At 48.5% G+C, this 13303-nt stretch overlaps 4 protein-coding genes across 4 annotated transcripts; 3 read left to right on the forward strand and 1 right to left on the reverse strand.

The window, feature by feature from the left end:
* Positions 1 to 764: 764 nt before the first annotated feature.
* Positions 765 to 1604, forward strand: NUU61_009843 (uncharacterized protein; the record flags this gene model as incomplete). The annotated part of the gene is made up of 1 exon (XM_056660368.1): positions 765 to 1604. One exon carries the CDS (start codon positions 765 to 767, stop codon positions 1602 to 1604), a length of 840 nt encoding a protein of 279 aa, XP_056506866.1.
* A 5603-nt stretch (positions 1605 to 7207) lies between these two features.
* Positions 7208 to 8689, forward strand: NUU61_009844 (pepsin-like aspartic protease; the record flags this gene model as incomplete). Its single annotated transcript, XM_056660369.1, has 1 exon — positions 7208 to 8689. One exon carries the CDS (start codon positions 7208 to 7210, stop codon positions 8687 to 8689), a length of 1482 nt encoding a protein of 493 aa, XP_056506867.1.
* Positions 8690 to 8867: 178 nt separating this feature from the next.
* Positions 8868 to 10316, reverse strand: NUU61_009845 (uncharacterized protein; the record flags this gene model as incomplete). The annotated part of the gene is made up of 4 exons (XM_056660370.1): positions 8868 to 8914; positions 8964 to 10015; positions 10082 to 10133; positions 10202 to 10316. The coding sequence occupies 4 exons, from the start codon at positions 10314 to 10316 to the stop codon at positions 8868 to 8870; spliced, it is 1266 nt and encodes a 421-aa protein (XP_056506868.1).
* A 622-nt stretch (positions 10317 to 10938) lies between these two features.
* NUU61_009846 (putative acyl-CoA thioester hydrolase) lies at positions 10939 to 12595 on the forward strand (the record flags this gene model as incomplete). Its single annotated transcript, XM_056660371.1, has 4 exons — positions 10939 to 11250; positions 11307 to 11371; positions 11427 to 11723; positions 11782 to 12595. 4 exons carry the CDS (start codon positions 10939 to 10941, stop codon positions 12593 to 12595), a joined length of 1488 nt encoding a protein of 495 aa, XP_056506869.1.
* Between the last annotated feature and the right edge of the window lie 708 nt (positions 12596 to 13303).

The following is a 13303-nucleotide window of genomic DNA, read 5'->3' on the forward strand; positions in this document are numbered from 1 at the left end:
TATATTATCCAAAGTAGATCGATTAAGCTACCGCTATTTTCGAAGCCCTATTTTATTCAGAAGCTATTGAATTGATATCGTTTTAACATTATAATCGATATCAGCGAGTAGGTCTTAGTAACGCACGTAAGGGTCAGTAGTAGCTCTCTTATATATTCGATCGCGATCGTCTTTATTAAGTTTACGAGGCGCTCCGGAACAAGGTTTTGAATAATTATTAACTCTTTTATTCTCTCTTTTAATAGTAGATTAAATCGTTAATAGAGATATCGAAGGGTATACTTTATAAATTCTCTTATACCCCTATTAAGTAGTCGAATAAAGCTCGCAAATACGAGTACGAGTATAAGGGTCGAGTTCTTTACGAGGCATTAGTAAACCGAGTATACAGCGAATTGGCAAAGCAGTATATCTTATATTAATATTATATTTATTCTATATTAGTATGATATTTAGGGGGTAAAACGCGTCGATATAGCGTGTATATACTAGCGTGTCGACTCGCGTAAGGTAAACAGCTATATTAATAGGTAAGTGGTCAAGAAAATGCAGTGTAGGGGTGTGGGGTAGGGGTATGCAAACTTTTGATCACCCACTGTACGAGCGCTGCACAGACCCATGGGAGTTCTTTTGGGTACTTTTGATTTCTCTTTTCTAAAATAATTTGTTTCAGCTAATTATGTTAGCGTCGACCCGTCCTACGAAATTGAACATTCTTAGGTCCTCAGCACTTGCAACTAACAACACAACCTCATCCCTTTATCATGATGCCACAAATCAAAGAGTGGACTGACTTTGCCTATTTGTCTGAGGAATTCGATCCAAACACCCATGAATTTCGATACACAATGTTCGCTGCTATCAACTTGGACGATATTATCTTCTACGGCGAACTACCTAACCGCAAGACTGAGATCTCGATTCAACAAGCCACGGCCACGCTCAGACCAATCCCTGACAGCGAGATATTCCCAGAATTGTCCTTATCTGACTCCAAAAAGTTGACTGAGGCACCGTTGGAGCTGCCCGCCAATGTCCAAGTGTTCATTAAGCGACCCAACCTTTCCCAATATGATGTGTACAAGCGATACAATGTAGTACATCTACTCGCCCAAAGCTTATTGGAGGAGGCACGTACCGTGGAATTTCTTTCCGAACACCCTCATCCACGTATTATCCGGTACCACGGCTGCCGCTTCCGGCGGGGTTACCTGACCGGCATCGTGCTTAGCCGCCATTCGCACGATCTGAAGGAATATCTCAGGCATGGAGGGGGAAAGATTGACAAGGGAGTGTTCATGAACGAGCTTGAGTCTGCCATTTATCACCTACATTCCCTCGGGTGGGCACACAATGATCTCAACCCAACGAACGTGCTGGTCGACGACTCTGAGGTTGCTGAGGGTATGCCAGTTCTGATTGACTTTGGCTCGGCCAGGGAAATTGGTACTTCACTGGGAACCTCCCGGGGTACGAGTGGTTGGATTGAGGGTCGGATTGAGGATTATACCACTTCTAAGAAAGAACACGATATCTTTGCCCTCGAGCAACTTCGACATTGGTTGGACAATCCTCCTTTTGACGATGACCAAGGAGGCCAGTGATCCATGGATCTATCCACAGCCTCAAATTCTCGGCCTTCACTATTCGTTGGATTCGCTATCTTTAGTATGTGTGCCCGTTGTTTTGCTTTGCCATCAGGGGGGTTTCAATTCACATAACCCATTACTGTCAGTCCACTTTGGAGTACAAAGCGACCTTCATGCCTTCTTATTCAGGTATCACGTCTCCATAACCTAAGTGTCATTCGAAATTACCATCAATTCCCTCGTCACTCCTAGTGTTCCCAGAAAAAGCGTGAACTAGATTCAAAAAAGATACTGTACAATACGAACTTCATTACGATATCTCAAGTAAATGCAGCCCGCTGAAGTGATTGAACTACGCTATGACTTGGCAGTGGGACTGGAGGAGCATGATTGAATGCGTGCTTGGTCCAGAGATTCGATACCCGTATCTCCAATCTAAGTGTATGAGAGGAAAGTGCAATAGTTCAACAATATTTACATTTTATTCGATTACAGTATGTAGAGGATTGAATACTGAACCCCCGTGGGAGTTAGAACAGTCCCGCTAAGTCCGGGTCTATCCTGCCGGAGCACTTGTAATCTTCAGCACCGTTGCTCATTAAACTTGAGCAGCTTTTATAAGTTCCCTCACATTTATGAGGCCCAAGTAATTCATCCAGGCTCCAAAGTGGGGAACATACCCTATCCATTCCGACCGTTTTTATTTCTTAGGTCCCTCATTTGGTTTTCACGACGGGCAACCCTCAATTTTCGAGGAACTTTTTTGAAATAAAAAGGTGAGGGCGAAAAGGTGTCCCGTTGAAATTACCGGTTTCTGCTGCTCAACATGTTAATGTATTTTCTGCTGCTCGAAATGGACTCTCTGGTGTTTGGGGTGGCCCGAACCTCTGACATAGATTCTAGGATTGGCTGGATAGTCTGGGTGTCGGGAGCCGAAATGGATGTTGCGCCGCCTTTTTTTTTTTTTTCCTTGGCGCGCTTCGAAGTTTCGCGTCCTTCGTTTTCTTTTCAAAGACGCATTCCGCCTCGTTGTCACAGCAACCCAGACGAGGTTCGTGTGAAAATCAAGTAGTATTTCGGCCATACGAGCAGCGTACTTTTCTTCGGCCTTCTTTGAAATACCGACCTCGCGAAGGTGTTTGATAGTCGCCTGATAATCATCTCCAACCAGGTCTTTGTTATCCCATCTGAATTTTGATCAGTGAATTACCTTGATAGTCTTGATTGTAAACTCACATGCTGTCGGGGATAGACGAGAAAAATAATGATCCGTAGATGTGGTTTCCAAGTTGTCATCAACCGAAGCTTCAATAGCCAGCTCTTTGCAGAAATTATGTTGCCTTTGTCCTCGATGGAAGATACCACTGAATCTTTCAACGTCATCGTCTGAATCAGACAACCTGACATGGGCCAGAAACCTCTTCACAGTAGGTTTCATAATGCGCTCATCTGATGGTGGTATTGCCCGCCGGAAGAGCTTCTAAGAACTTATAGCCACCAGTCTTCGCAAGATCATTTGTTCATCAATGTTTGTTTCTAATTGAGCTGCCCTCTCAAGGAATGTCTTAGCTCTGTGTTGCTCGGCCTGGTGGCTGTATCGTGGTAGTGGTTCGATGGGCATTTCCCAGAATTCCAAGGGGTTCTTCTCAAATCGCGAGAATCTATCTTGTACAGTTTGGGGTATTGCAAAGCGATCACATCTTTCGACTCGGTTGCGGTTCGCGTTAGAAATGGTTGTCGATGTGCTGAACAGCCTGCGGAGTGGACGATAAATCTGTCGGAGAAAGTCGAGTTGTTGACTGTCTTCAACATGACCGAAAGGCTGCTCTCCTGGATGATTTTTTAGGATTGCGATGACTCCGTTGTTAGATAGTTTGTTGGAAGAATTGCCACGAGAAGACATCTGGCCAGATTATTTCCACTGGAGTCGCTCTTCGCAAGGTCAATTTAGAAGAGAAAATGTCAGGCCTGTCTCAGCCGAAAGTCATGCGCACAGGTGACTCGCAGTGATCACCCGCATCACACTAGACCCAGTCTGTATTTTATGGGGATGCGCGACCCCATAAAAACCATTTTTGTACTCAGCCGAATTCTGAAGATTAGTCCTACTGCGTCTTGCAAGGCATTTTCCTTCAATGAAAGTGAGAACAATTCCATTCCTCTCCATGCATATGCGGGGGGAAAGTTGATAAATTGATTCATACTAACCGGCTCTTGTCTAGCCATTATATTTTTAACACAATCAATACTAACTTTATTTCGCATATGCTATTAACAGACAAGCTTTCCAGGTATCTCAATTGTTAAAATCTTGCGAGATGCGGAGTTGCTGGCCAGTAGGCTGTCTGAAGCCGTCATGGAATTCGACCAATTTCAACACAAGGTCGGGTAGAGCAGAAAGTCATGCGAGACCTTGAATTCCCGGAAGGGGATATTGCGTTTTGTCATCGTTTCATATGCTCGATGAACTGCTTCCCAGACTGATTTATTGCCTGGCTGCTCGAGGAAACCACGCATACCCTCTGATTGTCCGCCCGATGAATCAAGATGCCAAGTGATGGCTGATAGCTTCTCAATAGTTGGACGGCTGAGAGTCTCGACCAGTGTCTTTGCGGTAGCAGACAGAAGTGCATCATCAACCTCATGAATTTCTTTTAGGCACTGGAAAGCCTGTAGAACATTTTGAGCGTCTGGGCTCAGTGTATCCTGGGGAGGGATTGCCCATTGTCGGGAAGGGTCCATTCGCAAACGCAACAATGCCTCCAAGGCTGATTGCGCCGGGAAAAAGAAATTCGATATGAATAGCCTTCCAAAATTTAGTGTCAATAGCGGCTTGTGCGGAGAGGGTCTTATACCATGTTTGATATATTGTGAGTTCGAAAACGTGCTTGATTACCCTGGCTTGAAGCTGTCCAGAATCTTGTATTTATAAGGAATACCACTGCGAGCATCTACAGCTTACCATATGTTCGTCATGTCTTGTCTAAACTTCTCCCTCTTTCCAAAATGCTTGGAGTCTATTTTTCCCACTGAAGAGGATGATGAATCTGTGTGGGGGAAACAGACGATCCAGGTTCAAGCAGTGATCCACATCAAGCCTGGCCCAATGTTGCCTCTTCATACAAATGGGTTGAAGAAATACAAACCATATTCAGTTCCACCCGATCATTCTCAGCTACGGATTCAAAGCCGACAGGAAAAATCCCTGACCAGCATTCTTGGGAGTTTCCAGTGGTCCATGTCCAGAACGTTGACACCCAATATATGACTTAGCTCAATTAACGAACCATAAGCCGCCTTTAGCCAATCCTCAAGTCTCGTGGATCATGAAATTCTCGAGCTACCCCGACTACCTCCACAGCTTCGCATATTTAATGCCAAGGGTCAGATCGTTGACCTGGAGGAAGGGAGTCCTTCGCACCACGAAACGCTTTTCTTCTAAAAACCCAGGATACTCGTCCAAGATGTCACAAGAATATCAAAAGGTGGATTCCACAGTAAGTCTCTTTCAAATCATGGTCTTTGTTCACATCACTCTTAAACTCATACTCGATTCTTAGCCAAAATACTTAGACATTGAAACGTTGACCTTGCTCAAAAAGTTCAAAGAATTTCTGGGTATGATGTATAATCACGAAACATTCGAGAACCCGGATTTACTTTTCTCTGTGCAATATTTTGATGGAACTAGTGGTAGAGAAAGGCTAACAGAACACCTCCTAATATCCCCCCACCCCCTTTAGTATCGATACTATAGACCTAAATTATTATCGAAATCGTCAAAGCTCGCCAAATCTCTTAAAAACGTAATAAAATAAATCAGCCTCTGATTTTCGTAAGCTAATTAGAGCGTAGGGATGCGTTAGTAATTATTCACGTGTCTTAGGGGGTTTAGTATTGTCGTTTTCTTCATAACAATTTGCATATATGCTTGAGGCGGCCGTTTCTGGCGTCAAATGACGCTGAAAATGGCCTCCTCGGCACAGCCCGTCCGACCACACGCCCACGCACGACTCCCTCTTTACGCCCCCGCCCCTCCTCTGTCCCTTGTAACGGGCGGCGTATCGACGATGGATCTGTTTATCCGGAACTCGACATATTTAACTGCCATTTGCATCGAGGATCTTTAGCGATTTGCGGCACTTGAGTCGCAGAGACTTAGATTTACTAGAATATGCTCCAAAAGCTCGTTCTGTACGCACCGCGATATGGCATCAAGGTCGCCGATAACGCGACGCCGGAGGCGTCAACAGTCTCTTCGTTCTAAGCACGGCTCTCGGTGCAGTTCGGTTATCTCAGAATATCACCACTTTTCCAGTCTCCAAGACTGACAAGGTGCAAATCGTGGGAAACGGTGTCCAATTTCTACGAAGATCGAAGCTGGAGAAGAAGAGAAACAACAACAGGCCGGCGGGGGTTTTATACTCTTCACTCTACAGATACCAAGACCCAGTATCGTCCAGCTCTTGCGAGGACGAGGTTTCGACTCCAGATCAGGTCGACCGTTATATACAGACGACATATTTCCTCGGTATAATATTGATTTCTGGTTTCCCTAAAGCCTCAACTCATTCACCCCTCCGGAATTCCTCATCTAACTTTTCATATCGAGCAGATCGATGGTAAAAAAACCCACCCTTTAAATGCCTTTGCATGACATATCCCACTGCCCCTTCTTCGTCTTGTATCGATTTCCATTTATCCCAGTCATAGGCGTATTATCCTAAAATTCCCCTGAAACAGAGAAATTAGACTACTTGTAGTAGAAAAACTTTGAATTTGCCAGAAGTAAAGCTACTCGAGGGCCCAGTATTATTGGTCGAGTCTAATACCCCATGGATAGCTAGGATTGTTGTCATTACGCTCATATACGATGTGAACACATCTATAGACAGAACCATATCGCTGGATCATCACATCCATGGAAATTGGTTGCAAGCATGAACAGTCTTGTCGGACAACCCCCAGGACCCACCATGGTCACACTAGCGCAGCAAAGTGGCGAACCACTGAGCTCCCCAGGGCCACGGTGGATGTCTTTTCCCCGAGATAGCTCCAGCAATCGAGTTCACCAGGCCAAGGCTTACGCGCTGATTAGTGCACCCTAGCACCCCTGGCAATTCACTGAGCAGTCGATCCCACCTTAAAACAGCCACGGGTCGGTGCTGGACTAACCTGACACAGACTAGAGGGTCTTGTCAGGGGAGTGTCGTCAGGGTCTTGGAGATGTGGAGTAGAAGCCCCCCCTCACGTCTTGCCATGGGCGACCATGTTTTTTTATCTTCCAACCTCCAACCTCCCGTAGATTTTTTTTCCTTTCTGTATTCTTTCTCTGATTCTGCTGTTGTCGCTCCTTGATCTTTTCTTTTCTTTTCTTTTCTCTTCTTGTGCTTATTTCCTTTTATTCATTGCGAATCCTTGTATCTTTGTAGTTCCATTTCAACTGCAGATCTTCAAGCTGCGCAGTCCCCTCTTTAACAAGCTCTACCGATCATTTCTCCGCACTTGGAGCTTTTGACTCCTCAACACCCTCGAGTTGAACACGATCAACTGCATTGTTCTTTCTTCAGCAAATGCAACGTCGGGCATTCTTCACCTTCTAGATCCATCCCAGGATCATGCGTCTCTCGCCATGTCTGGTTGTCATTGCGGCCCTCTCGTCAAGCGTGCAAGCTTTCTACCCATATGAACTCAAGGCAAAATCACCGGTGTCCCGTTCGACATGGGAGACTGTGCAACGCCGCTTCTTGCCATGGACTCTTTCACCCACCAAATCCGACACCCACGCCGATACCAAACCCACGACACTTGATATCAAGAAACTCCCCGTTCGACGCGGCAATAACTACGACAGAATCAAAGCCGATACCCCAAAGTTTCCACAGAGTGCACCACTTGACCAGGATGGTCTGGACTACTCCTACTTCGTTGCAATGGAGGTCGGCTCGCAGAAGCAGGAGATGTGGTTGGCGGTCGACACCGGATCACCCAGCACCTGGGTCTTTGATGCTGCGTGCACGGCAGATGTGTGCACGAGTCACCACACATTCAGTTCGTCCGCTTCAAGCAGCTTCTCTTCCAATGGCTCCTCCTTCAGCCTCGGCTATAGCAGCGGCACTGTGCGCGGGGGTCTGGGAAAAGATACCATGTCAGTTGCGGGCTTGGATGTGGACCTGCCATTTGGACAAGTCACGAAAGCTACCAATGACTTTTCGTCATATCCCATTGACGGCATCCTGGGTCTCGGACGCTCATACACTGGGGGATGGAAGCGGTCCTCATTTATGGATGTTGTCGCCGAGAAGAAACTACTCAAGTCGAACCTGATTGGGTTCAGTCTCTCGCGGGCCTCGAATGATCCCAAGAGTGGGGAGGTTAACTTCGGCAAGGTCGACACATCCAAGTTCGATGGGGATATCTCCTACACCTCCACGAACGCCGATAGTTGGACCATCCCTCTGGACGATGCGTATGTCAATGGCCAGAGCTGCAACTTTTCCAAACGATCCACCACCATCGATACGGGGACCACCTACATTTTTCTTCCTCCGGCGGATGCCAAAACTCTCTTCTCTTTTATCCCCGGCTCCTCGATGTCAGAGGATGAGAACTACGTCGTCCCGTGCAACTCGACCGCTGCACTGGAGTTCTCGTTTTCGGGGATCAAGTACTCGATCTTGCCGGAAGATTACATCGGAGAGAAAACCGACTCTGGCTGTCTTTCTACCATCGTGGGTCATCAATCTGGCGCAACCAACACCTGGCTTGTTGGTGATGTCTTTCTGAAAAACGTGTACTCGGTGTTTGACTTTGACAACGCCAAAATCGGCTTTGGGAAACGCGCCCACTCGTCCTCTGGAAACGGGACATCTGAGGCGCCCAGCCGTTCTTCGACTACTCTCACTACTAGCGCTACCGGTAGTGGCACTAGCACCAGCAGTGATACTGCGGGTCAGACTACGTCTGCTACATCCTCTACGACATCCGCCGCGGCTTCATCTGCGGCTTCAGCTTCAGCCTCAGACAGCTCGGCACTTCGTCTTGCACATGGTGTTGGCTGGCCTCTTCTCGGGGCGGTTCTCAGCGCTCTCTTCGTCTAGATTGTCTTCTATTCGATTCGCCGCTGATCTCGCGGGAATTCATTTGCAGCGTTGAGTTACAGACACCTTTCATCCTCATTTCAGCGCATGATCACACCACTGTATCATTAGAAAGTTCACAAAATACCACCATGACTACATTCTGTCACTCTCCCTTCTTCTCCATTTAGACCATTGCTCACAGCTCCCTCTCGGGAAGCAGTGTGTAGGACTTGGGATCAGATTCTAAGGATGACATTAGCACAGACTCTGCACAACGACAAAAAGAACATACCGAGAATATTCCGATCAAAATCTTTGACCCCATTGAACCCAGCCACTCCCATAAAAATATCCAAATCCGCTAGCAGCGACTTCATGACATGGCGCACGCCATCCTCGCCCATGATACTGAGACCCCAGACCCACAACCGACCAACAAACACAAACTTAGCACCAAGCGCCAAAGCCTTGACAATATCACTGGCGCCGCGCACGCCCGAGTCGAACATGACATAGATCTGGTCCCCAAAGGCATCGACAATCTTCTCCAGCGCATCCAAGCTAGCAATGGCTCCGTCCACCTGGCGGCCGGCGTGATTACTGACAACAATACCGTCAACGCCATACTCAACGCACTTGTGCGCATCAGCCACAGACTGGATCCCCTTAATGACAAACGGGCGTCCCCCAGAAATGCGCCGCCACTGCTCCATCAGCCAGGGGATCTTCTCCCATGACCAGGCGCGTCCATGCCAGATCGAGTCAATCCACTTCGCCGACGCCACCACGGGATCCTTGTCGGGGTCAATACCCACCTCAGTGCACCGTCGTCGAAACACAGGGTCTGATAGTCCCAGATCGGCGCCAAAGCCGCGATAGAACGCATAGTTGGAGTGCGCCACATCATCGTGCCGCCAGCCCAGCTGCCACGTATCCGTGGTGAGGATCAGCGCATCGAACCCAGACTCCCACGCCCGCGTCAGCAGCGAGGTCGTCAACTCGTCGTCGTGCGGCATGTACAGCTGGAAGAAGCGCGGGCTGCCGGGTCCATTCGCCGCGCCTACTTTCTCGATTGCGGTGCTCCCCGCTGTCGAGAGGCAGTATGGCAGCTGCAGCTCACCGGCGACTTTGGCGACGGCTGCTTCGCCGGATGCGTGGTAGATCTTGTTTATGCCGATAGGAGCGAACCCGATGGGCGCTGCGACCCGGTGGCCGAAGATTGTTGTTGAGGTGTCGCGCGAGTTGGTGTCGATCAGCTGGCGTGGGATGATGCGGTGCCGGAAGAATGCTTGTCGGTTGGCGAGGTGGGTTGTTGACATGCCTGCGTTGGAGGATGCATAGTACCTGGCCAGAGATGGTTAGTATCAGCGTGAGGCATTTTTGGTTGTAAGTTGCAAGTGGAAGTCATACCAACCGCCTTCGCTCAGTCGTTCTTTGGCTCTTTCTTCCAGTTTGCGAGGATCTATTCCACAATCATATTGCTCAGTATACACATCTCGCCCTACTGCATGTCAACAACAGCTGACATACCAGTGTTAAAGGGCGGTGTCTGGCCCTCGTTCGGTTTCCAAAAGTTTTCCCGCTGGTATAGACCCCATTGCGGTGTCGTTCGGTTCTGGATGTGCGGGTTGGTCGGGTCACTCATGTCGCAATGGCGGTATATTCAGGTGTGATTGATATAGCGCCAGTTTTAGATTTAACAGTCTTCTTTAAATAGTAAGATGCCCGGCTTGGACACTGTTCGGATGCACGCATATATAGATCAGCCCACCTTATCGAGATCTTATCGATGACTTCATTTTGACGCAGCTTCTCGATCGAGAAGCTGCATGCGGCATTGCTATTGTGTGTCTTGTCAATTGAAGGCCAAGCTTTGATTGCGCAGGGATGTGCCACGGGTCTGCCATCTGTTCTAATGTCGTCCTACGCATGGTTCACATATCCAAATGCAATGAATAGACCTGTTTCCTCTTACGTATATTGCGGCATCAACACTCGAAAACGCAACAAATACCCCGAATAAATAGCTAATAAACACATTAAATCCCTCGTGCCTCCAAAATATGCCTTCATTACCTAAATCTCCAACAAAATCCAAGACTTTCGGCACTTGTTTTCGCGGAATCCCGAGTTCCCCCGGATTGCCGGGCGCTAACCGAATCAGGACAGTCATTCTCGGGACCGGGCAACGTTCTACAAAGACCTTTCTTATCATTCTCTTTACCTACTGCTTTTGCATACATACATCCCCGCGAGAAAACTATAGAATGTTAGGCCTCGCAGGAAGAAGGTCCGCGCTCGCCCGGTCCAAGTGCGGCCTACCGCCTACGCTGTCGGCACGAGCTGTCGTCGGCACACAGTCACCCGCGACCAACGCGCGGGATTTCTACTCCACGCCGACTAATGCGGCGTTTCGGCCGACGTGGATGCCTATGCGTGTCAAGACGCCGTGGATCGATGCGTTGACGCATAGTCGGGATGCCGAGCGCGCTGGTGCCAAGGATGCTGGGCAGGCTGCTGCGCCAAACGTGAAGCCGGATCTGAGCCCGAAGAAAATGTCGGATAGTTACTACAGTGCTGTATGTATATTTTCTTTTTCTTCTTTGTTTCTCAACTCGGCGCTGACTCTTCATAGATCTTGCCGTTGGCTCAAGATAAATGGCTTCTGGATTCCTATCTCAACGCCTCGGGAAATATCAGGTATGTCCCGTGCAGTTTGAGTCATAGTGATATCCTAGCTAATTTCGTCGCACAGATTGGGCTCGCTCCTAATGGACCTGGATGCCCTAGCTGGAGTCATTGCATACCGCCACACCGGCGACTCGGTCACCACCGTCACGGCCGCCGTGGACCGCATCACCATTGAGCATCCGCTCATGGAGATCTGCGATCTTGAGCTCAGTGGGCAGGTTACGTATGCCACAGGGCGATCCAGTATGGAGGTCTCGCTGCAAGTGGCCAAGGTGCGCTCAGAGGGCCAGGCGGCGACGCCGGAGGATGTATTGATTACCTGTGCGTTCACGATGGTGTCGCTGGATCCCGCTACGAAGAAGTTAGTTGCACCGACCTGTGATTATCAGCTTCTATTCTTGCTAATATACACTTCGCAGACCCGCGTCTGTGGCCCCTCTACTCGTGGAGACCGAGGAAGAGAGGCGTCTTTTCACGAAAGGCGAGGAGAACTACAAAGCAAAGAAGGCGCTGCGCACCCGCAGTCTACTTGAGAAAGCTCCAGACGACGAAGAGAGCAACTTGATTCATTCGATGTGGACCAAGGAGATGTCCTATTTGAGTCAGTATCCTAACATCCTACCTACCTACTACATTCTACTACGTTATCAATCCATCACGCCGCCATCTAACAACCCACCAACAGACCCCCAGGCCCCAGCAACCCGCCCAGAAAACCAAGTCTTCATGAGCGACACAGTCCTCAAATCCGCCATGATCATGCAGCCGCAAGACCGCAACCGACACAACTTCATGATTTTCGGCGGTTTTCTCCTAAAACAATCCTTCGAACTAGCCTTCTGCTGCGCAGCATCCTTCGCACACGCCCGGCCGAACTTCCTGGCGCTGGACCCCAGTACCTTCGAGAACCCCGTCCCCGTTGGCAGCGTGCTCTATCTGCGCGCGACGGTCGCGTACACCGAGCCTGAGGAGCGCGACGGCAGCAACCGGTATACTAAGGTGCAGGTCCGCGTCGACTCCAAGGTCCGTGATGTCGAGCACGGCACGAAGAAGTCAACGGGTATGTTCAATTATACGTTCTTGGTTGAGAAAGATGTGCATGTCATGCCGAAGAGCTATGGCGAGTTTATGCTCTGGACTGATGCACGGCGCCGCGCGCGCAATGCTGCGGCTATCGATCCCGCGCATAAGATGAGTGCGTTGCGGAGTATCCAGGATAGTGTTACAGAGTAGATGGTGTGTTTTATAGACTTTTGGGTGTTTGTTCAGAATAGTATTAGTTATGGAGCTACAACCGCATTTATCCTGTATATGTTAGGAAATCCATGTGCATTGGACAGATAGAATAAGGGTAGTTCAAAGGTTGGTTACGTTGCACTCGACCTTTAATCAAGAAGCCGGTTTTCTCATTCGAGATTGTATGAAGCTATCCCGTTCGGGTACTTGCTTGTACTTGGGTTCTTCAATAACTTCAGCTCAAGGGCAAAGCAATCATTCGGACAGGCCCAACTTGCAACTGAGAGAATGACAGAAGCTTCACTGTCTACCACGGAACTGGAAACTCTTGACCTTGATATGTGCTGTAATTGTCCAATATCAAAGTCTACCCGTTTAGTCCAGATTCATATTCAGTTCATTCAACTCTCTATAGTCCTGTAAGCCCCATTGCCTCTTCAAAAGGAAAACACAAGCAGTCTCTCCGGGATACAGCAGCAAGAATATATCTCAATATCTCGAAACCTTCCATGGACATTACCTGTATATTCAAAACATCTGTACCAGCGGCCAATGAGCAATCACACCCACCCCTCTCCTCTCCCCTCAACCCGAACCCAGCCGGGAACGGAACAACACCCTGCATGCTTGGAAGCCTAATCTGCCGCAATTCGCTAGAAGACAGCGGTATCACAGGGGGTAGAACCCCAGTCAAGCGGCCACGAC

This window comes from Penicillium alfredii, assembly GCF_028826965.1.
Source record: "Penicillium alfredii strain IBT 34128 chromosome Unknown utg000012l_segment0_segment0, whole genome shotgun sequence".
Classification (NCBI taxonomy): domain Eukaryota; kingdom Fungi; phylum Ascomycota; class Eurotiomycetes; order Eurotiales; family Aspergillaceae; genus Penicillium; species Penicillium alfredii.